The following is a 23,674-nucleotide window of genomic DNA, read 5'->3' as shown; positions in this document are numbered from 1 at the left end:
GTGGGGTAGGGGATGAGACAGAGGAAGTAGGAGAGAGAGTCTTAAGCAGATTCCAAGCTGAGCAGGGAGCCCAACATGGGGCTTGAGATCACGACCTGAGCTGAAATCAGGAGTTGGACACCTAACCCAACTGAGCCACGCAGGTCCCCCTCAATTTAATTCTTAGTCAGCTAGAAGGACCTTGAAAGGGTAGAGGATATTCTTCCTCCCTGACAAGTCATGACCTTTCACCTCCCTGCATTGAGGTCATGTTCAAAATGGAAAAAGAAAAAAGATAAGTGCCAAGTAAGGTCTTCTTTCTTTTAGGAAAGAGGCAACTGCCTCTCTTGGTTAGTGTCAGTTACCTCCTCTTTAAGAGTGAGGACTCTACCATGAGTCTGTGGACCTAGAGTCTCAGAAGGGATGTGGCTCTGGCCATCGCTGGCCCAGCCGGAGCCCCCTCTGACATTGGACTTCTGTTTCTGAGGCCTGTCTTCAGGTTCAAAGTGGTTAGGTGGATTTTGCAGCTGAGGTCTGACCCCCTCAGCTGTTCCTCTTGTGGCTCCCCATCTGGAGCGGGACTCTGGCCCAAGCCATGTGCCACTTAAAAAGCACAGGAGAGGCTCTACTTTGCAAGCAAGCAACATAAGTGAGAGGTGAGTCCATGGAAACAGACTCCTGATTTCAATAGGGGTGATGCGATCCCAAACCAGGGACATTTAAACACGTCAGACAAGGTTCCCTGAGACAAAAAAACGTTGGAGTATGAATAAAAATTGTTTGCTCACAGGCATCTTCGGTGGCAGGGATGTGGTCAGTCGGTCCCTAGAACAGAAAACAATTGAGGAGTCAACTCATTCTTACTGGAGTTGCACAGCTGAGAATCCTTTATGTCTGGAGTCAGAAGCCTGATGCAGAATTACGGCATCTTACTCAGTAGCCAGACCTGAGTCGGATCACAGACCCAGATCTCCTCCAGAACAGCAGACACCAACTTACTTTGAAGAAAAGCCCTATGAAAACATCGCAAGTATGTTCTGTACATATTCCTCCCGATTTTACTCCTAGGGATCCATGGCAGGTATCAGGAAACTGTGACTGGAGAGGAACATGTCTAGAATTTTCAGAGATTAAAAAAAACAAAAAAAACTGGCTTAAAGCTAAGGAAATCCCTGGATTATATCCAGCAGACTACCAGGTTTATAAGTGGAATTTTCCATCTTAGAATATAAACCCATCCTGTATATCCTGTGTTTCTTCACTTATTCCCCAAGGCGTAATTGGGAGGGATGTAGCAACAGTTGTTAGATCCCCTTATATTGTCTTTGATCCTTTGATCCTTTCTTATGCAGAAAGAGCCAAAAGAAAGCAACTGGAAGGAAGCCAAAAGCAATATTCCACCCATGAAAGAAATGCTGGGGACCTAGCGGTTTCCCCAGTATGATTCACTGCACACCAAGACCCCTGTGGGTGCGTGTGCCAACAGAACTTAAATCCCTCTTTGCACTTAGGGAGGAAGGTCAGTTTTTAAATTCTAAATTGGGAAGCAGGATCCACAATGTTGGGACTATCGACATGTGGAGAGTACACTCAAGAGAATTTGGAGGAGTACCGGGTTCCAGTGGCTCCTTGTCTATAAACTGCTATGAAATGGCACTTTCCAGACCTCGCTTTGGGGCGGGGGAACCAAAAGAGAGCATGAAAAATCCACACTGGGTCAGCAAAGAACAGATACAAGGAAAGAACAGTCCCTTAGGAGAAGACAAGGGAGAGGCTCCCGCGGCGCACAGGGCTGCACCATATTCAGCCTTGCTTGACCTGAATTTCAGAAGGAACTCGTCTGATTGGTTTGAATGTAGTTATTGCCTGTAGATACTCTTCCACTGAACACTTTTTTTGTATAGAGCCCTGGCCCACACTATTGTTTCCTCAAATAGTCACTTACTTGCACCTCCCAGGCCTCCTCCTCCCCCTCCTCTTCTTCTTCTTCCTCTTCTTATGCCTGTTTTTTGCACTTTTAATTTTTTTAATTTTAATTTTTTAATTTTTACTAACATAAAGTGTATTATTTGTTTCAGGGGTACAGGTCTGTGATTCATCAGTCTTACACAATTCACAGAACTCACCATAGCCTCACCATAGCACATACCCTCCCCAGTGTCCATCACCCAGCCACTCATCCCTCGCACCACCCCCTCCACTCCTTTGTTTCCAGAGATTAAGAGCCTCTTACGGTTTGTCTCCCTCTCTGGTCTTGTCTTGTTTCATTTTTTCTCCTCTTCCCCTGTGACCCTCTTCTGCCTCATTTCTCAAATTCCACGTATCAATGAAATCATATGATAATTGTCTTTCTCTGACTGCCTTATTTCGCTTAGCATAATACCCTCTAGTTCCATCCATGTCATTGCAAATGGCAAGATTTCATTTTTTCATGGCTGCGTAATGTTCCATTGTATATATAGACCACATCTTCTTTATCTATTCATTTGTCAATAGGCATCTGGGCTCTTTCCATAGTTTGCCTATTGTGGACATTGCTGCTACAAACTTTGGGGTGCACGTGCCCTGTCAGTACACTATCTTTGTATATTTACAAAGATACTATCTTTGTATCTTTGTATCTTTTATCTGGGTCATAGGGTAGCTCTATTTTCAACTTTTTGAGGAGCCTCCATATTGTTTTCCAGAGTGGCCGCACCAGCTTGCATTCCCAACATTGAAGGAGGGTTCCCCTTTCTCTGCATCCTTGCCAACATCTGTTTTTTCCTAACTTGTTCATTTTAGCCATTCTGATTGGTCTAAGGTGGTATCTCACTGTGGTTTTGATTTGTATTTCCCTGACACCAAGTGATGTGGAACACTTTTTCATGTGTCTGCGGGCCATTTGGATGTCTTCTTTGCAGAAGTGTCTGTTCATGTTTTCTGCCCATTTCTTGATTGGATTATTTGTTCTTTGGGTGTTGAGTTTGATAAGTTCTTTATAGATTTTTGTATACTAGCCCTTTATATGATATGTCACTTGCAAATATCTTTTCTCATTCTGTCAGTTGTCTTTTGGTTTCGTTGACTCTTTCCTTGGCTCTGCAAAAGCTTTTCATCTTGATGAAGTCCCAATAGTTCATTTTTACCCTTGCTTCCCTTGTCTTTGGTGATGCTTCTAGAAATAAGTTGCTGTGGCTGAGATCGAAGAGGTTGCTGACCATGTTCTCCTCAAGGATTTTGATGGTTTCCTGTCCCACATTTAAGTCTTTCATCCACTTTGAGTCTATTTTTGTGTGTGGTGTAAGGAATGGTTGTTTCCTTCTTCTGCATATGGCTGTCCAATTTTCCCAACACCATTTGTTGAAGATAATGTCTTTTTTTTCCTTTGGACATTCTTTCCTGCTTTGTCGAAGATTAGATTACCTTAGAGTTGAGGGTCCATTTGTGGGTTCTCTATTTCTGTTCCATTGGTCTATGTGTCTGTTTGTGCCAGTACCAGATTGTCTTGATGATTACAGCTTTGTAATAGAGCTTGAAGTCCAGAGCTGTGATGCCACCAGTTTGCTTTTCTGTTTCAACATTCCTCTGGCTATTCAGGTTTTTTTCTGGTTCCATACAAATTTTAGGATTATTGTTTCCATTTCTTTGAAAAAAGTTTATGGTATTTTGATAGGAATTGTATTAAATGTGTAGATTCCTCTAGGTAGCACAGACATTTTCACAACACTTGTTCTTCCAAACCATGAACATGTTTTTCTATTTCTTTGTGTCTTCCTCAATTTTTCATGAATATTCTATAGTTTTCTGAGTACAGATTCTTTGCCTCTTTGGTTAGATATATTCCTAGATATCTTGTGGGTGTAATTGTAAATGGGATCAGCTTCTTAATTTCTCTTTCTCCTGTCTTGCTGTTGATGTATAGAAATGCAACTGATTTCTGTACATTGATTTTATATCTTGTCAATTTACTGAATTCCTGTATGAGTTTTAGCAGTTTTGGGGTAGAGTCTTTTGGGATTTCCACATTATATATCATGTCCTCTGCAAAGAGGGAGAGTTTGACTTCTTTTTTTTTGCCAATTCAGATGCATTTTATTTCTTTTTGTTGTCTGATTGCTGAGGCTAGGACTTCTAGTACTATGTTGAATAACAGTGGTGAGAGAGAGTGGACATCTTTGCCGTGTTCCTAACCCTAGGGGACAAGCTCTCAATTTTCCCCCATTGAAAATGATATTTCCTGTGGGTTTTTCATAGATGGCTTTATGATACTGAGGTATGTACCCTTTATCCCTACACTGTGAAGAGTTTTAATCAAGAAAGAATGCTGTATTTTGTCAAATGTTTTTTGCATCAATTGAGAGGAACATATGGTTCTTGTCCTTTCTTTTATTAGTGTGATGTATCATGTTGATTGATTTGCAAATGCTGAATCACCCTTGCAGCTTAGGAATAAATCCCATTTGGTGGTGGTGAATAATCCTTTTAAGGTACTGTTGGATCCTATTGGACAGTGTCTTGGTGACAATTTTGGCATCCATGTTAATCAGGGATATTGGTCTGTAATTCTCCTTTTTGATGGGGCCTTTGTCTGGTTTGGGGATCAAGGTAATGTTGGCTTCGTCAAATGAGTTTGGAAGTTTTCCTTCCATTTCTATTTTTTGGAACAATTTCAGAATAGGTATTAATTCTTCTTTAAATGTTTGGTAGAATTCCCCTGGGAAGCCATCTGGCCCTGGGGTCTTTTTTGTTGGGAGAATTGATGACTGCTTCAATATCTTTGCTCCTTGGGGTCTGTTTAGGTTTTCTATTTCTTCCTGGTTCAGTTTTGGTAGTTTACACGTCTCTAGAAATGCATCCACTTCTTCCAGATTGTCTAATTTGTTGATACATTGTTGCTCATAATATGTTCTTATAATTGTTTGTATTTCTTTGGTGTTGGTTGTGATCTCTCTTCTTTCATTCATGATTTTACTTATTTGCGTCCTTTCTCTTTTCTTTTTTAGGAGTCTGCCCAGGGGTTTATCAATCTTATTAATTCTTTCAAAGAGCTATCTCCTGGTTTTGTTGATCTGTTCTACTGTTCTTTTGGTTTCTATTTCATTGATTTCTGCTCTAATCTTTATTATTTCTCTTCTCCTCCTGGGTTTAGGTTTTATTTGCTGTTCTTTTCCCAGCTCCTTTAGCTCTAAGGTTAGGTTGTGTATTTGAGAACTTTCTTGTTTCTTGAGAAAGGCTTGTATTGCTATATCCTTTTCTCTTAGGACAGCCTTTGCTGCATCCCAAATGTTCTGAACAGTTTTGTTTTCATTTTCATTTGTTTCCATTGAATTTTTTCAATTCTTCTTTAACTTCCTGGTTGACCCATTAATTCTTTAGTAGGATGCTCTTTAGCCTTCATATATTTGAATTCTTTCCAATTTTCCTCTTGTGATTGAGTCTGAAAATATGCAGGTAATGATCCCAATCTTTTGGTACCAATTGAGACCTGATTTGTGACCCAGGATGTGGTCCATTCTGGAGAATGTTTCCTTGTGCACTAGAGAAGAATGTGTATTCTGTTGCTTTGGGATGGAATGTTCTGAATATATTTATGAAGTCCATGTGGTCCAGTGTGTCAATTAAAGCCCTGTTGATCTTTTGCTTAGATTATTTGTTCATGTCAGTGAGAAGACTGTTAAAGTCCCCTACTATTCTTGTATTATTAATGGATGGGCTTTAAAAAAAAGCATAGAAGATACCAGAGATTCCATTTCTGGAGAAATAAAATCTAACCAAGTCGAAATCAAAAAGGCTATTAATGAGGTGTAATAAAAAAAATGGAGGCTCTTACTGCTAAGATAAATGAGACAGAATTAGTAGATATAGAAGACCAAATGATAGAGAATAAAGAAGCTGAGAAAAAGAGAGATAAATAACTACTGGATCATGAGGGGAGAATTTGAGAGATAAGTGGTACCATAAGACAGAACAATATTAGAATAATTGGGATCCCAGAAGAAGAAGGAAGAGAGGCAGGGGGTGGGGGGTAGAAGGTATATTGGAGCAAATTATAGTGGAGAATTTCCTTAGTTTGGGGAAGGAAACAGGCATCAAAATTCAGGAGGCTCAGAGAACCCCCCCCCCCGCCAAAATCGGTAAAAATAGGTCAACACTCTGACCAGTCTAATAGTAAAACTTACAAATCTCAGAGACAAAGAGAAAATCCTGAAAGCAGTTCAGGAAAAGAGGTCTGTAACCTACAATGGCAGAAACACTAGATTGGCAACAGACCTATCCACAGAGACCTGGCAGGCCAGAAAGGGCTGGCATGATATATACAGGGCACCAAATGAGAAAAATATGCAGCTAAGAATACTTTATCCACCTCAGCTGTCATTGAAAATAGAAGGGGAGATAAAAAGCTTCCAGGACAAATAAAAACGAAAAGAATTTGCAATCACCACACCATCCCTACAAGAAATATTGAAAGGGGTCCTCTAAGCAGAGAGAGCTTAAAAGTAACATAGACCAGAAAGGAACAGAAACAATATGCAGTAACAGTCATCTTACAGGCAAAACAGTGGCACTAAATTCATATTTCTCAATAGTTATCCTGGATGTAAATGGGCTAAATGTCCCAATCAGAAGACACATGTTGTCAGACTGGATAATAATTAAAAAAAAAAAAAAAAGACCCACTGATATGCTGACTTCCCAGTCTTCTCATGGCTAGAATCCTGATTGGTCTGGGAAACCAAAATGGGCCCCTGCCTCAGAGAATGATGATGACTACAAATAGCCAGTTTGTCTGAAATGTTTCTGGGAAAGATTTTGCTCCCTGGTAAAAAGAGACACATGATAAATAACCTTGTATTCTGCCTTTGGACACAGTCATGTGAGAATGGGACATATGGAGCTGCTGCAGCCATTTTGTCCCCATGAGGGCTGATACTGTAGACACCGAGAAGAACGTGATTGATGACAGGAGGAGGGTAGGGGTGTGCTTGATGTTATCATGGGTCCTCTGACAAGCCCCGCCATCTCTTGGCTTCTTGGTATACAAGTGATAGTGATATTTCCTCACTGCTGAATCTGTTGTAGTTTAATTCTGTTACTTTTAGCTGAAGATGTTCCAGTGAATGCAGTGTATACTTTGTGCCCAAGAGAACCTAACCTAGATCCCATCTGTGCTTTTTGCTGTGGCAAAAAATCACTCTCCAGTCCCTTCCAGCCAAATACCTCCTGGTATTTAAGTTTCTGAAGGGCCATGGAAAGAATGTCCTTGCGGTAGACAGGATCCCCTGTTATGCTCCCTTACCGTAAAGATGATATCTCCCTGCCATTATCATGGGACTTGTCCATGTTCCTCACAGACTTCGGGCTTGGTCATGGGATTTGCTTTGGCCGAGGGGAGCAAACAAGCATACATTTCGATTCCCACATCTGAGCAGAAGTTTTAAACGAGAGTGCATGGTTAGGCTCGGCTTCTTCGGCTCTTGTGTCCTTTGTCACAAGACATGTCCCAGCTAGAGGCTGCTCCTTCCACTGGGATACCAGGATGCAAACTCAGCAGAGCCCAGAAGATTCTCAGCTGACCCCAGCCCCCGGGTGACGGAAAGAAGGAAGTGGTTGTTGTGCTAAGCCTCTGAGCTCCTGGGGTTGTTTTTTGGCACTGCAAAGCTGATGAAATCCTCAGGTGGGGGAGGTTGTGCCAGCTTCAAGACTGGGTCAGGGGTGGCTGCCCAGAGACACTATTTCTCTTACACTTCTGTGTGTCGAGAGTCCCTGTGTGATTGTCCATCATGGTCATTTTTTAGGCTTCAGAGTTTTGTTCGCTGCTTGGTTAGTGAGTGATCGACTCTGAGCAGGGCAGCATGAAACCAAAAGTGAGATTCTCAGAGTTCATCTGGAAGGCGGGGCAGGAGAGCAGCAGGTGTCACACTTGCTTAACCTCCACTCCCTGGAAGTGGAGGTTTACTCCGAGTCCTCCTGCTTATAAAGGAAAATCTACAGTGAGTGGCTCCCTCAGTCTGCATTGTTGGTCTTGGGGAGAGTGGGCACCAGCTGCTATTTTGAAAACTCGTATGAATATTCCATTCTTATAAGAAAGCGTGCTTTCTCTGGGGGGCTATGAGGTCTTGGCCGAGGGGCTATGTGCTGTCTGTGTCCACAGGGCTCCATCGCATGCCTGGCTTGTAGGGAGGGGGAGTCATGGTGAGTGACACGTGAAGGAAGCTGGGTCTTGTTCTAGAAGCTGTGCCTGTCTGGGCCGTGAGGGCCCAGCGTGCTCACACTCAGTTCACAGGAGAAGCCTCTATTCGGGGAAAGGCTTGGGGAGGTGAACTAATCCCCTCTCTGCCTGCCTCTGCTCCTGGCCAGGGTTTGGAGCTCTGCCCTTCCCCCAACAGCACGTAGGTCACTCCCCTTCCTTCTTCTGTCCTTCCTTTCGGTTCCGCACCAGTCTCACCTATTGGGTGATCGAAGTTGCAGGCAGGCTCGGTTTCTGTTCTGTGGTTTACCGCTGAAAGACACAAGATACGTCTGTACGTTTATTCCAGGAAATGGAACAATTCCTTTTGTCTTATAACCTGGAAAAAGAAAGGCTGTCTGGAAGGAAACTCGAAAGAACTGTCCTGTGTCCCCATCCAGATAGGGGTCAAGCTCCGAATTTGGCTCGTGATGACAGTAGCTGGCTGGGCCCTTCTGTATTTAGAGATGAAGTAAATTGAGGCCTTGTGTTCAGCACTCCCAGGCCTGCCGTGTCCCAGCTGAGAGAAGGGAGTCGCTGGGCCCCATGTCCCTGCCCCGTGGCCCCTCCAGCGCCTTTTCCATGCAGAGTCCCTCTGCCACCCCCCATTCCAGGCCAGACCCTTCACTGGATCCTGGAGAGGAAGGAGCCTGGGGGCAACATACAGTATCCTGCCCCAGGGGAGCTCAAAGCCCAGAAGGAGGTGCAGACAGACACAGGGAATCCCAGCAGGACACGATCCATGCAGAGGGAGGTACAGGTCCCAGGGACCTGGGGGCCCAGAGAGTAGCAGCTGAGGCAGTCTGGGGCCCTGAGGGCAGCTTCTCAGAAGGATGCTTGATGTTGGGGAGAAGAGGAAGGGAGGGGGTGAGGAGGTGACTGTGACTCAGACAGACGGATATGCAGAAGACCAGAGACAGGAGCCAGCTCTGTGTTGAGGTGAAGGCCAAGCCAGTCAACCTGGGGACAGAGGGCGGGGAGGGTGAGGAGGGCTGAGGAAGGGCTGGTCAGCGGGGCCTTTGAGCTGCCCAAAGTGTGTGCACTGGTAGGCCATGGGAAGGTCATGACCAGATGTGCTCTTTGGGAAAATCACAGTGGGTCTTGGGGAGATTGGATGTGGGGTAGCAGGGACAGGAGGCAGGGGGACTGGTCAAGAGGCTGTGGGGTCATGGAAGCAGGGACATGGGCTGCCCTGAACCATGTCAAAGGGTGGGAAAGGGATGAGGAGGAGAATTCAGGAGAAACTTCTAGAGTTAGCATGGACTGGACTTAGTGGCTGAACACAGGTGGCAGGGGTGGAGGTGGGGTGGAGGGAAGGGGTGTGTGAGGAAGATGGTGGCCTTCGGATGGCTCTCTTTTGGGACTGGGAAGCCTGGAATGAGGGGTTGGAGTGTAGGATGTCACTGTCCAGATCAGGAACATAGAAGAAGAGGAACAGAAAAGATATTGATCCTTGCCACTGGGGTGTCCTGGGTCGAATACTGACATCAAGGAACGGGGTCTGGAAGACAGGGCCATGGGGCCACTAGTGGGAGATGTGGGCAGAGGAGGGACCCAGCTCAGCCTTTTCACACAAGTGACCTTGAACAAATCACCATCCTCCAGGATCCCAGTTCCTGCCTCTGAACAAGAGGACATAATGCTTCTTTCTCAGGTTGTGCAGGTGGGAAGTCTGGTTGGCAGAGGTCCACCCCCTGCCTACAGCTCTGTGGCCCCCGAGATCCCGCTCCTTGGCCGAGCTGGCTGTCAGGACCTCCGCCAAGACAAAAGAAAAGCATCCCAAGGCCAGGAGCGGATGGAAGGGAGGGCCTTGACATGGGCGTGGACACCACGAGTAGTGCAGGGGGGTGGCTCATGGCAGGTCTGCAAGGAGGGAGGGGCTCAGCGGGGACTTCCCAGTGTTGCCTTGGCCAGCTGTGGTGCTAGGATAGGTCAGAAAGATGCTGGGACGTACGTTGTCATGACAACATACGGGCAGAAACACAGCCACACACGCACGTGCGTGTGAACCCACATCCGAGTGAACGTGTACTCCCGGAACACCCCCTCCTTTTCCACGACTCGGAGGTGGGGGAGTGGGTTGTTTTTGCCAGATTCCAGTGTCTGGCACCTGTGCAAAGGGAGGCAGCAGGGCCAAGCATCCCTCATGCGACAAGCGCTCGCACCTCACTGTTCTCCCCCATGCGCCGATGGAGCAGACCAGACGCCAGACCCGGAGACCGGCTGGAGATTTTTCAGACTGGCTGTGAGCACGGGGCCAACCACAAGGGGGATGGGAACGTAGCCCCTGCAAGCGGGAAAATGTTTTCTCTTTAGACATCAATGCTTGGGTTTAGAAGCATGAGCAAGTGCCTATTTGTTCTTTCCTATGAAACCCCTTGGATTCTTTGGAAATAGAAAATTCTGGACCTTTATTTTCTACAGGATGAGATTTGGTGTACATCAACTGAATTGCATTTGTTTGTTTGTTTGTTTGTTAAGGCAAGCCCTCGCGTGGGTCCCAAACAGAACTTGTTTGCAAAACGGTCCACACAGCGTCAGCCTGGCCCCATGGAGACACCGGGCCCTTCAGAATCTGTGAGTTCTGCTTCTGACTCCTGGTGCCACAGCGATGCCCCCCAGAGTGAAGAGTGTGTCTGTCTACAACTCCCAGTAGGTTCTGCACATCCTAAAGCAACCGAGTCAACAACCCCATGACCACCACCAGCTCTGGCGTGTGTAGACAAGGTCATTAGTTCTGTGAAGGAGAAGATCCTCGAACGGAGGGCGTCCACCTGTCTGGAAAGTGATGGTGAGGACTTCATCACCGATCTGAAATGTGTCCTCACAGGGGAGATGTCAACTCCTAGGGTTCTGCTCGTGCTGGGGGAGGGGCGCTGGCAACCTTGGCGGGGAGGGTGGGTGCGGATTAGTATCTCTTACACTTCCAGCAGCCACCATTCTGGAGTTGGAGTTCCAACTCAGTATGAGGCATTTTAAGTGCCTGTGACTCCTAAAGTCACCACCATCCTGCTGGATTAATGGGACTGCCCATACCTTTCCATGTGAACACGCTGAATTTGTCTAAAGCCATGACGTCTAAGCTTGCGGAGGCAGCAGGATTTGAACTCAGGCTGTATGCTTCGGGAGCCGCGTTCCGGGGGAGAGTCAGCGGAGAGCCCCGAGAGCCCGCACGGACCAGGAGAACAGAAGAGCTGGTTCTGGCTCTGGCACGCCCCTGCCCAGCTCCATGATCTCTGAGAAGTTACTGGGCCAGTCTGCCTGGCTTTCTTCTTATCCTGTCTACATCACAGGGTTTTTACTGGCATGGAATGTGTGGGAAAGTACTGGAAAACGGACACGGCTGCTCACATGTGAGGCTCACAGCCCTGTGGGGTGATCAGAGCAATGACGGACCATCCCCATTCTATGCTGGAGGGAGCTGTGGCTCAGAGGGGTCCCAGAGTCTCCCTGAGACTCAGCAGCATAGATCCCGTCTCCTTGAGTCTGGCACATTCTCCACTTTCCCTCCTGCTCTTGCTATGTACTGGGGTCTTGGCTCCCTAATTCTGGGTGTCCCCACCTTCTCTGGCGTCGTTACTTTTCCCTTCCCTCTACCGTGCCCTCCCATAGCCTGGGTCCCTTCCCTCAAGCCTGGCTCTCATCGGTCTGGTCACTAGTCCCTACCGAGGGCTCCGCTGGCCTGGCATGAGGCGTCTTCTTTCCTGGACAAATTTCATATGTCAAAGGCTATGGAAATTTCCAGAGTGTTCAAGGCTTGAATAGTTACTCTCAATCCTGGTTGCATGTCAGATTCTCCTGGGAGATCTTAAAAATATTCTGAGGTCCAGGGCCCACACCCAGACATTCCGATTTCATCGCTCTGGGGTGGGGACCAGGAACAAGCATGTTTGAAGAACTCCCTGGACATTGGGAATGTGCAGTCAGGGTATGGGTGGAAGTAGCTGATCTTACTTTGAAAGTGTTCGTGTCTTGGCCCAGGAGATTGCTTTTGAGTGTATTTTAGCTTCAACTTCATGTTTATCAGTGTCTTTAATATTTAAGAAAAGAGGGCGCCTGGGTGGCACAGTGGGTTAAGCCGCTGCCTTCGGCTCAGGTCATGATCTCAGGGTCCTGGGATCGAGTCCCGCATCGGACTCTCTGCTCAGCAGGGAGCCTGCTTCCCTTCCTCTCTCTCTGCCTGCCTCTCTGCCTACTTGTAATCTCTGTCTGTCAAATAAAATAAATAAAATCTTTAAAAAAAATATTTAAGAAAAGAAAGCAAGGTTCTTCCTCTCATCCTTTCATGAATTAATTAATTGAATGAACTTTAAATGATTATCATGTTCTTACATTCCATGGACTAATTTTTGTTTTAAGTCTTTATTTATTTAAGTAATCTCTACGCCCAATGTGGGGCTCGAACTCATGACTCCAAGATCAAGAGCTATATGCTCTTCCGAGTGAGCAGCCAGATGCCCCTATGGACTAGGCTTTTTATTTTTTATTTTTTTATTTTTTTAAAGTTGGGTTTATTGAGGTTGCTAAAAAGGAACCAAAATGTGTCAGTTAGACAGAGTTCCTAAACTGGGGCTTACCCAATTTAACCGCAGTTTGTCTTTTTTTTTTTTTTTTTTAAGATTTTATTTATCTAGGGCGCCTGGGTGGCTCAGGGGGTTAAGCCGCTGCCTTCGGCTCAGGTCATGATCTCAGGGTCCTGGGATCGAGTCCCGCATCGGGCTCTCTGCTCGGCAGGGAGCCTGCTTCCTCCTCTCTCTCTCTGCCTGCCTCTCTGCCTACTTGTAATCTCTCTGTGTCAAATAAATAAATAAATAAATCTTTAAAAAAAAAAAAAGATTTTATCTATTTGACAGACAGAGATCACAAGTAGGCAGAGAGGCAGGCAGAGAGAGGAGAGGAGGAAGCAGCCTCACTGCTGAGCAGAGAGCCCGATGCGGGGCTCCATCCCAGGCCCCTGGAATCATGACCTGAGCTGAAGGCAGAGGCTTTAACCCACTGAGCCACCCAGGCGCCCAAGATTTTTATTACTAATAAAACCACCAGAAGTGTAGAATGCAGTTTCAAACTTCCAAAACACTCTAACAACAACAAAAAAAAGGTGGGGAGGGTGATAGAGATTTCATCTATCCAGCAGCAAGCAAGGAGGTTGAAAATACGAGGGAAAACTAGCCCAGGCAGTGGAAAACACAAAGTAAGGCGGTACACACAGATCCCCACATACCAGGAATCACAGCGGAGGAGCCGTGGCAAGGCATGTGGCCAGGCACGTGGCCCTCCTGCTAGAGCTTGTTTCCAGCCTTCCTAGCCCCCGTGGCCCCGTGACCTATTGCTTGTGGAGGAGACGCTAATTTACGCAGGGTGGGCCAAGCCTAGGCTGGGGCTTCTGAAAGCTGGTGGGCCGTGTCCACATTCCCTAATTATTTTCTCAGTGACTGAAACCTAGGGATGGCGGCAGCCGAGGTTCAGCCCCCCAAATGGTGCCGGTGCCCTGGGAATGCGGGCACCGTGGCTGGGACCCTCCTAAAGGTCCACGGGGAGCAGAGCTGCACCACTGACTGGGGACCGTTTTCCCCAGAACTATTAGATGAGAAGGAAACACATGTCTCAATGCTTTAAGCCACTGTCATCGTCATCGTCTTCTTTTTAAAGATTTTATTTATTTGAGAGAGAGAGCTTGAGCAGGGCAGAGCGGGCAGGCAGAAGGAGAGGGAGAGAGAGACTCTCGGGCTCCCTGCTGAGTGCAGAGCCTGTCGTGGGGCTCGATCTCATGACCTTGAGATCCTGACCTGAACTGAAATCAAGAGTTGGATGCTTCACTGACGGAGCCACCCGGGTGCCCCTTAGCCACCGTACCTTTGAGTGTCCTTATGAGGCTGCTCCCGCTCCCCCCTGTCTAGGGCCTGCAGGAGGAGAGAACCAAGTCCCGGGCTCCTGGGGGAGGGGGCCCCGAGTTGGAGGAGCCTTCCCTCTGCTGTGGGACCCAAAGCCCCTGCAGACTCTGGTGGTGGTGACAGGCACACAGTTCAAGGAAGGGTGGAGAGTGGAGCTACATCAAGGGGTGCCGGGCCTGGCCCTCCCCTTCCCTGGCGGGGTCCCCGGCTCACTCCTCAGCAGTGGACGCAGTAGAGCTGGACACTGCCACTGACCCGGAGCTCCCGCAGTCGCTCCAGGGTCTGCCGCTGGAGGCTGGTGGTGCCCAGGCCCTGCCCGTTGAGCGCCAGCTTCAGCCCTCCCTCCTGGCAGAGGAGCAGCACCTGGAAAAGACAGGCTTCTGGACAGACTGACCCTCCACTGCCTGCCTGACTCCCCACCCAGCGAGCTCTCCCCTCGGAGGTCACAAAGACTGGACCGTGGGACACCCGGTTGTGGGAAGGAACAGGCCTGGGTGTCCAGCTTGTCATCAGACCGCTGTGACCTTCCATGAGGATCGTCCCAGCCCTGGGCCTCAGTCCCACCATCTGTGCCCATTGTCTTCCCGCGAGTACTGGCTCTCAACCCTGGTAGCACTTTGGAGTCATTGTGTGTGTGGGGGGGGTGTTAAATAACCAGGGTCTGCTCTGATTGATTAAATCCACGTTTTGGGTGTGGGATCGCTGGCGGGTGCATGGAGGGTTGAGAGCCGTGGCCTGGATGTCTGCTCCTCCTGGCAGGCTCTGGCTTCCCAGCCCTAGGAGGCACCCCTGTCTCCCCATGGGAATGCTGCTCTGTGCCCAGCCCCGGAGGGACCAGGTCACTTGGCTCCGCGACTGACCTCGAAGAATCGCTGTGGATAGAAGAGGAAGGGGGCTGAGATCAGCTTCTTGCACCCCCAGCGCGAGATCCAGGCCAGAGTTCTGTCTGCGAAGGAAGCCCGGAGCATCACGGGCACGTGAGCGGCCTCGTCCCGCAGGCTCAGTGTGAAGCTACAAGAAGGGGAGGGAGGAGGCGCTCCGTGACTCCTTTGAGCCGAGGCTGCCAGACCCTAAGTGCAGGGACGGATGTGGGGGAGCAGCTGAGAGGGGGTGGGAATCCCCACGTTGCCACCCACAGGCTGGAGCCACCCACAGGGGAGCAAAAGACCTTGCATGAGCCTTGTTTTCCCCTGTCGAGATGGGGAGAATCGTATTAGTAGTAGCTAACACTGGGTGCTTCATGCTGTGTTGTCTTAAGTGTTTTGCAAATCATGTGGAGGTGTGAGCCACCTGGGTTCAATCCTGCTCTGCTGCTTCCTAGTCCTGGGAGCTTGGGGAGGTTACTGTACGTCCCTGTGCCTCAGTTTCCTGCTCTGTAGTGTAGGGAGAAGGGCACTGTACCTGCCTCACCAGCTCTCCTGTGCTAGAACTCTTAAAGTGCTAGAACAGCACCGGGCCTGTAATCAGCACATATCACACCCACTGTGTAACAAATATCACTCTACAGTCCAATCCCTCCTATTGACAGGAACAAAGCGATAGGGTATGTGAAAGTTATTGAGTGCCTGGCACACGGTAGGTGTTTTTACAGAGTCCTCCCGGAAATCCTGTGCCTTGAGGTTTAGCAGCCCGTGTAAGTGACAAGGACAAGAAGTCACATGGCTGGGTCTGTCACTACGTCACTAGTAATAGCTACGAGGCTTTGGGCTGGGCTGGGCACAACGCAGGACTCCAGATCTGGCACCTTTCTGCTGCCTGGCACCTGCCCCCCTCAGAGGGGAGCCAGATTCCTTTTCATGTCCAGGGAGCTTCCTTTGAAACAACGCCTCTGAAGTTACTGGTGGCTGATGCCTCGGGCGTCAAGAAGTGGTTGATAGTAGCCTGAGAGCCGGAGACCAGGGAGACCAGGAGGCATAGCGTGGAGCAGCGAAGCAGGGGAGGGGATGGAAGCGGAGGGATGGGGAAGGTGCAGCCTGGGCGGGTCTTCCAGGGACTTTCGTTGGATCTGTTCTAGGAGGATGCGCCAGACATTTCCAGCTTTGGGAAGGAACCAGCAAGGGCTCACCACTGGGAAGAAGCTTGGAAAGCCAGGGTCCCGGAGAGTGCACCACACAGAGCCTCTAGCCCCCAGCCCCAAGCCCTTCCCATTGGCCTCAGAACTCCCAGAGGCCTCAGTGTCTCCCTGCCTCTCTTCTCCCTGTCCTGCACAGCCCTGGATGGTAACGGACTGTCCTCAGACACCTAGTGAAGTCCTGGGGCAGCTGCACACCTGTGCTACGGGGATGGACGGAGAGAGGACAGATTTTTCATGCGGACGAATTCTGTGCCTTCCAACTCCGACTTCCTCTGTCCAGTTCAAGCTGCAGTCGATTCCAGAAAAAAAGAGTAACAGCATTTACTGTGGGCTTGCTGAACGCCAGGCACTGCTAAGTCTTCCTGTTGGCGGTCCATGGTCCAATTGGCCTGTAGAAATGTCCTGGCTGGGGGCGCCTGGGTGGCTCAGTGGGTTAAAGCCTCTGCCTTTGGCTCAGGTCATGATCTCAGGGTCCTTGAATCGAGCCCCGCATCAGGCTCTCTCCTTGGCAGGGAACCTGCTTCCCTTCCTCTCTCTCTGCCTGCCTCTCTGCCTACTTGTGATCTCTGTCTGTCAAATAAATAAATAAAATCTTAAAAAAAAATAAGTAGCACACCACTTCATAAAATAAATTAAAAAAGAAAAGAAAAGAAAAATGTCTTGGCTGGTCCACGTGTTCTTCAACTTCAAGGTCATACCATGTTCCAAAACTGGGAAAGTTTATATGAAAGATGGGTTGCTGCTTCTTCTTTAAAAATAATCAGAAGGCTGGGCCTGAGTGGTTCTTTCCATGTTTCCTTCCCAACCCAGGGCTTCGCTCTTTGTCACCTGTCCGGCCCTCGAGAAAGAGCAGTTTGATTACTTGCTGCATCCCTGATACTAGCCATTTGACTTTGAACTAGGACATGAACTTGATATCATGTCTCCCAAGTTTTTGTGGGGGGAGGGTATTCTTTGTAAACCTGGAAACTTTTTCATTTTCCCTGTAGGACTGAGATGATCTCTCTCCTTTTATTCCGATGGGGAAACTCAGGACTCCAGGCTCAGAGGGCTGTCGTGACTTGCCCCAAGACTGCACTGTTCATGGGACCACACGGTCCCATACTGGAGCCATTAGGCAGCATCTGTATAGTTGGTGTGTGGCTCCAAGCCAGGACTCCAACCAGGACTCCAACCCTATTGTGCCTGGCTCTGGAGGTTCATGCTGTCTGGGGCTATGGTGAGCACCCACTCCAGAATTCACAGGACCGCCCAAGAAAGAGCAGGCAGGGCAAGAGTTCACTGAGGTCAGGGACTCCAGAAAACAAAACCAAAACAGAAAGGGAGAAGACAAGGCACTTCCCTTCCTTCCTGCCCCTCCATGGAGATCATTTTGATGAACCCCACATTGGTAGAGCACTTACTGTGTGCCCGGCCCAGTTCTGAGCATGCACGCCACCCCTGAAGCTGGCATTATTATTACCTCTTCTTACAAACGAGGAAACTGAGGCACAGAAAGGAAAAGTAACTGCCTTGAAGGGGCACACAGGTAGTAAGTCAAACCCAGGCGATCGGGCCCAGAAAGGTCATGAAATCTAACGCAGTTCCAGCTGGAGGGAAGGAGGAAAGGAACAAAAGAAGGAAAAAGAAAGCGAAAGTGGCTTTGGAGTGCGTAGGTTTCGGGAGTGGAGCAGGAGCGCCCCCTGTTGGAAAGATTAGGCAGCACCCGTGTAGTTGGTGTATGGCTCCAAGCTCCCACTGCCCAGCACCAGGTCCTCTCTCTGGGGCTGCCTGGCCATGTTTCCCAAACCCTGTGCCATGTCACCCTGCGAGGATGAATTCTCTATCTGGGTCTCAGCGTGAGCCCTTAAAGGACCTTTCCAGAGGCCCCAGCTGGCACCTACGATGAGAGGCTGGTTGGCCTGCACAGATAGACAGGCAGGGAGGGTTCTCCGAGAATTGGGGCTGTCGGGGCCGTGGGGGCAACCTGAACACTGGGCACCGTCCAGTGCTCAGTGGTTGGAACTAAGCACTGAGCACACTCGCAGCCACAAGCTCCACGACGGGGCAGTGGTGTTAGAGATGGAAGAGGGGACACTTGTGGAGCTCATCGACTCAGAGATTTCCCCCCTCCCTTCCATGTGGATACGTACTCCTTGGGCTCCGGCAAGACCAGCCCCCGCAGCACGATGACCTGTCCGGGCCAGAGACCCCGGGGAAGGGCACGTGAGCAGGGCACCTCCTGTAGGGAGATGGGAGATGATTGACAAGGGAGGCGCGCAGAGGTGTGGGGAGAGCTGCTGCCCCAGGGGAGCCCTGCGGCAGGTGTCTGTCTCTAGGCATGCGGCCAGGAGGACACTCAACTATCCTCATTTATCGAACATCTACCGCAGGCCTCGGCTCTCCCTGGCCTTTCAGGGCTGAGCTCCGTGGTCGCCCCCTCTTCCCGGGGGCCATGAGTGACAATATGTCCCCTGTTGGTGCATCTTGGACTGTCATGGCCTGTTCGTTGGTCTGTCTCTCCAGCAGCCTGTGTGCCACTGGAGGGCTGGGACTGGCTGGTCCCTCTGTTCTGGAGCCTGGCACCGGGCCTGGCACAGAAGAATCTCAGATAATGGTATGCAGAATAAATGGAGCAAAGGGAAAACGAAGCTGGAGGTTTCTATAAAGGAAGAGGGAACCTTGATGCTGGGGGCATTTCCCACCTGGGGGGGGGCGTGCTTCCTCAGGACGACACCTCCTCAAGGTGACCCAGGAGGGAGGTCACTCACCAGGCTGGGGCTCTTCAGCAGGAAGGGCTGTCGAGAAGAGAAAGAAAGAGAAAGGAGACATGGAAACCATGCAAAGTTTGCTCAGCGAAAGAGAGCTTTTCAATATTATTATGAAGAATTGGGTGTATCTTGGGTTTGTCTCTCTTAAAAACAATGCAGGTGAACAATGGGAGCGCTGGGGGGGGGGCTCTTGGATTCAGATGGACACTGGGTCTGGAAGAATGTGTTAGACCTGCACAGAGGGTCCTGTTATTCACTTATTGTGTGGCCTTGGACCTCATCTCCCCCTCTGTCCTGCAGGCCGATCCCAGCTCCCTCGCCCGGTGGACACAACAGAAAGTTCCAACTTGGCGGGATCTTCTGATAGGAGCCCTGGGGCTCTGCCCACCCTGCACAGCCAGCTCACCCCATCCATCTTCCCAAGCAGACCCTGGCTCGGGCTGGGAGAGGGAAATCCAGGCTTGTGGGCAATGAGGGGGGTGACCAGTATCCATGGCAACTGCCCAGTGAGGGAAGGGGCAGCTGGCTTTTGTTGAATTGGGCAAGTCCAGTGAGTAGCAGGTCAAGCCAGGGGAGCTGGGAACAGTGGTGGCTCAGCTAGTGTGGCCAGAACCATGAGGGCCATCCTTGCTCCCCAGAAACTCACGTATCCAACTGGGTACTCGCTGCCGCCCTCCGCAAATGGCTGTTAGGGAAGAGGAGACGCAACACATGGGATTCAGCCCCGCCAAGCTCTGCGAGTCATTTGCGGGGCTCCCGCCTACCCTGCTGATGCCCTGGGGTGGGTCGAGGCTGGCTTAGGTGGGTCCTCACTCTCCCTGCAGGCCTTGTCCGGGGCTCTCAAACCTGGCACTTGCCCATGCTGATTCCTAGGCCCCACCTCAGACTTAGGGAGTCGGCATGTCTGGTGGCGGGTCCTAGAAATCTGCATTTTCCATAAGCTCCTCAAGGGTGAAGGACAGAGCTACTGATGCTTGGGTCCCCTGGCTCCAAGTGTCCAAGCAGATAGCCTCCTGGCCATTGCTCTCGGGTCCCCTTCTGTGGATACCTTCTCAACCCCACTCGAATCCCACACCTTGATGGATCCCCTCTACCATGGTTGTAATGGGTGTGACAGGGCCTGCTCGGGGCAGCAGGGGCTCCCGGGCCCGCCCAGACACCAGGGGGAGGCAGGAGCCGTCGCCACTCAGGGAACTCACGCTGATGTTCAGGAATCCAATAGCCTCCACCAGGATGTCACCAAATATGCCCAGGGTGTCTACACGGGACAGCGGGAGCCGGTAGCGGTAGTGGAGAAAGTGTTGTCCATTCACACTCACCTGGAAAGACAGACAGACAGACAGCTCAGCAGCACCTAGTGTGCACTGAATCCGCCTGGCCTCGTGGGGTGCTCTTACCTGGCCCATCCCTTGTTTAACTTCACACCCACTCTGGGAGACAGGCGCGTTTGGCAGATGAGGTGCCCAAGGTGTGGGAAGCTTCTGTGATCTTCCCAAGGTTGCACAGCTGACCTTGGAACCAAGGCCCTTTTGATTGTCCCTCTGCCCCGACATAACACTTCCCTAGGCCATCCCTCAGCAGCAGCAGAAGCCCCAGACTTCTCCCCCACAGGGGCCTCCCTCTGCTGCTGGCTCCCATCAGCTCCCCTTTCCCCCAGAGAGGTCAAGGTCCTGCCATCTTTCTGGCAGGAGTTCCCATCCATGGAGAAAGCCTTGAAGGGGAGTCCTCGCTCCCTGCGCCCTGCCCCCGCCGCCGTCATGAGATGGGCAGGGTGTGAGTCACCCACCTTGTGACTCACTAACCAGTGGATATTGAGGGGCTAGAACAGGGCCCATCACGTTGCAGGCTCTTAAAGAACTTGCTAGGACTATGGCTCTGGTGCCCTCCCCAGGGCCAGGGCCAGGCACGAGAGAGCTTTCTTGCCGCCATGGGTCCCAGGCCACGTGGGCCCAGGGCAGCTTGGAGCGAGGCTCGGCGGCTGCTCAGTCCTCTCAGGTCTTAAGCCCTCCTGGGGATGCTCCTCCTCACAGTGACGTGGAGAATTCGGTGGAAGGAAGGAGGAGGAGAAGGAGGAAGGTTCTAGACGCCAAAGCCCATCCCTTCCCGTCACCTTCATGTCCTCATTTCCAAAGAGAAAGAGGAGGCGGAAAGGGGCTCCTCTCTGCAGGGGCACGCGGGGCCACCGGGCCTCGGCCTCCCAGCGCCCCGAGTGCAGGGTGTTGCAGATGACGTGGGGCTTGGTGGTGTGGAAGCGAGGGTTGAAGTGGACGGCGATATCCGGCCGGGGGTGCACGCTGCAGCCGCACTGGAAGTCTATCTGGAACCTGGGGAGAGGTGCTCTTGAAGGGGCACCCCTGGTCGGAAACCCCGAGACCCCAAAGGCAGAGAGGAACCTCCAGCTCGCTGCCTCTGGGGCTGAGCTCCAGCAGCCCCGTGGAGTACCCCCTTACCTGCGTGCCTCTAGAGGGACCACTCCCTGTAGCATGACCATCTTGCCCGCACGCAGGCCACCGAAAATTGTCGCAACATAAGGAACCACCTGAACAAGGGGGTAGAGCTTGCCATATGGGGCTGGGGAATGGGTCTTACGAGGGATCCCCACATCAGGTGGGCAGAGGGTGGGGGAGAGAAGAACAAGAAAACTCCATTCTCCTGCCCCCAACAGAAAATGTCCTTATGGGGGAAAAATTAGGGTTCTCTTCCACCTTTTCCTCTTTCCTGGACCCTCACATGTCAAAGCCGCGTTGCCCTAGGGAAGCCAAGTTCAGCTCCATCCCCCCCTAGGAGCATCCCCCCTTGCACCCATGGTGGCAGAGCCCTGCCCCTCTTCCCAGGTCCCTGGGCACAGAAGGGTCCTCAGTGAGACTTGCCCTGACCTCCAGCACCCGGCATCGAGGTCCTGAGGCTGTTTACTGGCTCAAGCCCAGGAACGGGGGGGCAGGAGAGACGGGCAGCAGGCAGAAGAATGGACAAGTTGGGACCCTGATATGGATACCAGCAGAGATACCCAACCACCGCCCAGCCTACCTTCCCAGGCACACCTCTCCCCACACAGAAGCTATGCAGAATTCCTAAAACACAACACACAGTTTAGAACTCCCTGCCTTTTCAGAGCCGCTTCCTCTGCTCTACCTTGGCCCTGCGAGATCCAACTGGTCTTTTGAGGTTCTCTGACCCTTCTCCAAGCACTGTCCACTATGGTGACTGAGTTTTTCCTTCCATCCCCTGTGTTCCCGGAATGCTTCATTCTATGGCCAGCTTGGCCACTGGCAGGCTTACAGGGAAAGCAGGGGGCTGGCTGTTTCTGCTGGAGGCTCAGGCTAGCCGGAGCTGAAGCCCTGTTTTTCCCTTCTGTGCTCAGGGCCTCGCCTGGCACAGTGTGGGCTGTGAATATGTGTTTGCAGAATAAATGGGAACATATCCCAGGGACACATCAGCACAACCAAGACTGGCTTTCACGTGTTCTCCGAACCACCTAGAAGGACCTGAGCCCCAACAGTGCTGCCCTCTAGGTAGGAGCTCGCAGCCTGCAGAGCAAGGAGGGAGCTTGTAACCTGGGGAGCTGCTTCACCCCATTACTCAGGCATCCGGGAAGGTGCTGGAGCTCCCAGCTGGCTGTCGGAGGGCCCAAGGCTTAGCCAGGCTCAGTCCTGCCGCCCCTCCCACTTCCCAGGCTCCAGGCCTGGCCTGTAGTAATTACCGAGCTGCCCCAGCTCTCCCAGGGGGAGAAAGCGCAGTCAAGAGAAAGTGATAATTAGCATTATTAATGGGAGGAAGGAGTGTGCTGGGCGTTCAGCCTTCTGTAAAGCAAAACCAGACTTCAGCAAATCCATGTGGGCACTGAGCAGGAGGAGGACATGAGGACCCCTACACCCATCCTTGAGTTGGAAGTTCCAACGTAACTCTCTTCCAGGCTGGAGATGAGACCACCCTAGGTACTCAGTGCCCCAGGAGCCCCAGATCCTCCTAGCCTGGCCCCCTTCACATGACAGGAGCACAGCCCTGACTCCTGGCTCTATTGCTTTTAAAATGAAAGGACCTGGTGAGCCCCATCATTCCCACCCAAGTGGGAATTAGCTGGTCGGCCACTTCGCTAAGCTCACGAGGGCCTTCCAGAGTCTAGGAGCAGGTGCTGAGGGGATGGCCCAAACCCAAAGGCCTCTCCACCCACCGCCTGGGAGTCTGGGTCCCGCTGGAGTTGGGGGGAGCCCTGGGACTGGAGATTCCAGACCAGAGTGGCTGCTCACCGGGTGGAAGATGGGCGGCTGCAGGATGAAAGGGTCAGGAAGTGGGTCTAGTTTTTCTCCAGGTGACATGGGAATGGAGCACCTCCAACTCGGCCTGCAGATCCAGATTCCAGGAGCCCTGGCCCTGCCCCCACTGGCCGGACTTGCCTTTCCCAGCCAGGATCTGAGGTGCCAGGACAACTCCCTTAGCGGTTAGCCTCAGCGGTTAACCCAGGCGGTTAGCCTGGATCCAGCAGGGTCCCGGTGCCCCTCGCAGCAGGCCTGAGAGGGCAGCACTGGGCAGTGGTCCACCCCTGGTGCACACCCCAGATCCAGTCCCGCCAGCCGGATTGGGGCTGTCAGCAGAAATCCGAGTCCAGGAGCGAGAAGCTTGAACTAAGCAGCTAACTAACCAGCCCCCTGCCCCCACTTGCACTGGGCTCTGAAGCGCCAAGCTGTTGCAAAGGGAGGGCAGAGACAGGTTCTCTTCCGGCCTGCTGTTTGTGGTTCCCCGGCCTCCCCTTGGAGCCCTCCCCAGTCGGAGG

The 23,674-nt window shown here is 51.0% G+C and overlaps 1 protein-coding gene across 9 annotated transcripts; it reads right to left on the bottom strand.

The window, feature by feature from the left end:
- Positions 1-13,916: 13,916 nt before the first annotated feature.
- On the bottom strand, positions 13,917-23,674 carry LGALS12 (galectin 12). Of its 9 annotated transcripts, none has more exons than XM_045063944.1 (10): positions 23,151-23,674; positions 21,354-21,974; positions 21,014-21,227; positions 20,103-20,222; positions 19,550-19,588; positions 18,904-18,930; positions 18,286-18,374; positions 16,349-16,439; positions 14,940-15,090; positions 13,917-14,442 (listed from the first exon to the last, which is right to left on the bottom strand). In XM_045063944.1, the coding sequence occupies exons 2-10, from the start codon at positions 21,392-21,394 to the stop codon at positions 14,240-14,242; spliced, it is 975 nt and encodes a 324-aa protein (XP_044919879.1). In that variant the 5' UTR covers positions 21,395-21,974; positions 23,151-23,674; the 3' UTR covers positions 13,917-14,239. The 9 variants fall into 9 exon arrangements, with proteins under 9 accessions (XP_044919879.1, XP_044919877.1, XP_044919870.1 ...); XM_045063935.1 differs by having other exon boundaries at positions 13,918-14,442; positions 21,354-21,442; XM_045063942.1 differs by lacking the exon at positions 19,550-19,588 and having other exon boundaries at positions 21,354-21,442.

Source organism: Mustela putorius, unplaced genomic scaffold (assembly GCF_011764305.1).
Source record: "Mustela putorius furo isolate JIRA1106 unplaced genomic scaffold, ASM1176430v1.1 tig00000127_pilon_pilon_pilon, whole genome shotgun sequence".
NCBI lineage: Eukaryota > Metazoa > Chordata > Mammalia > Carnivora > Mustelidae > Mustela > Mustela putorius.
Note: the sequence above shows the minus strand (reverse complement) of the source record. Positions and strands in the feature narration are given on the sequence as shown.

Bases quoted from the DNA above. Each gene is read 5' to 3' on its own strand.
- LGALS12 (XM_045063935.1), bottom strand. From the start codon at position 23,219: ATGTCACCTGGAGAAAAACTAGACCCACTTCCTGACCCTTTCATCCTG. The intron at 21,228-21,353 runs GTAAGGGGGTAC...ACCTCTCCCCAG, and splicing joins GTCCCTCTAGAGGCACGCAG to GTTCCAGATAGACTTCCAGT. The intron at 18,931-19,549 runs GTGAGTTTCTGG...TCTTCTCGACAG, and splicing joins GCGAGTACCCAGTTGGATAC to CCCTTCCTGCTGAAGAGCCC.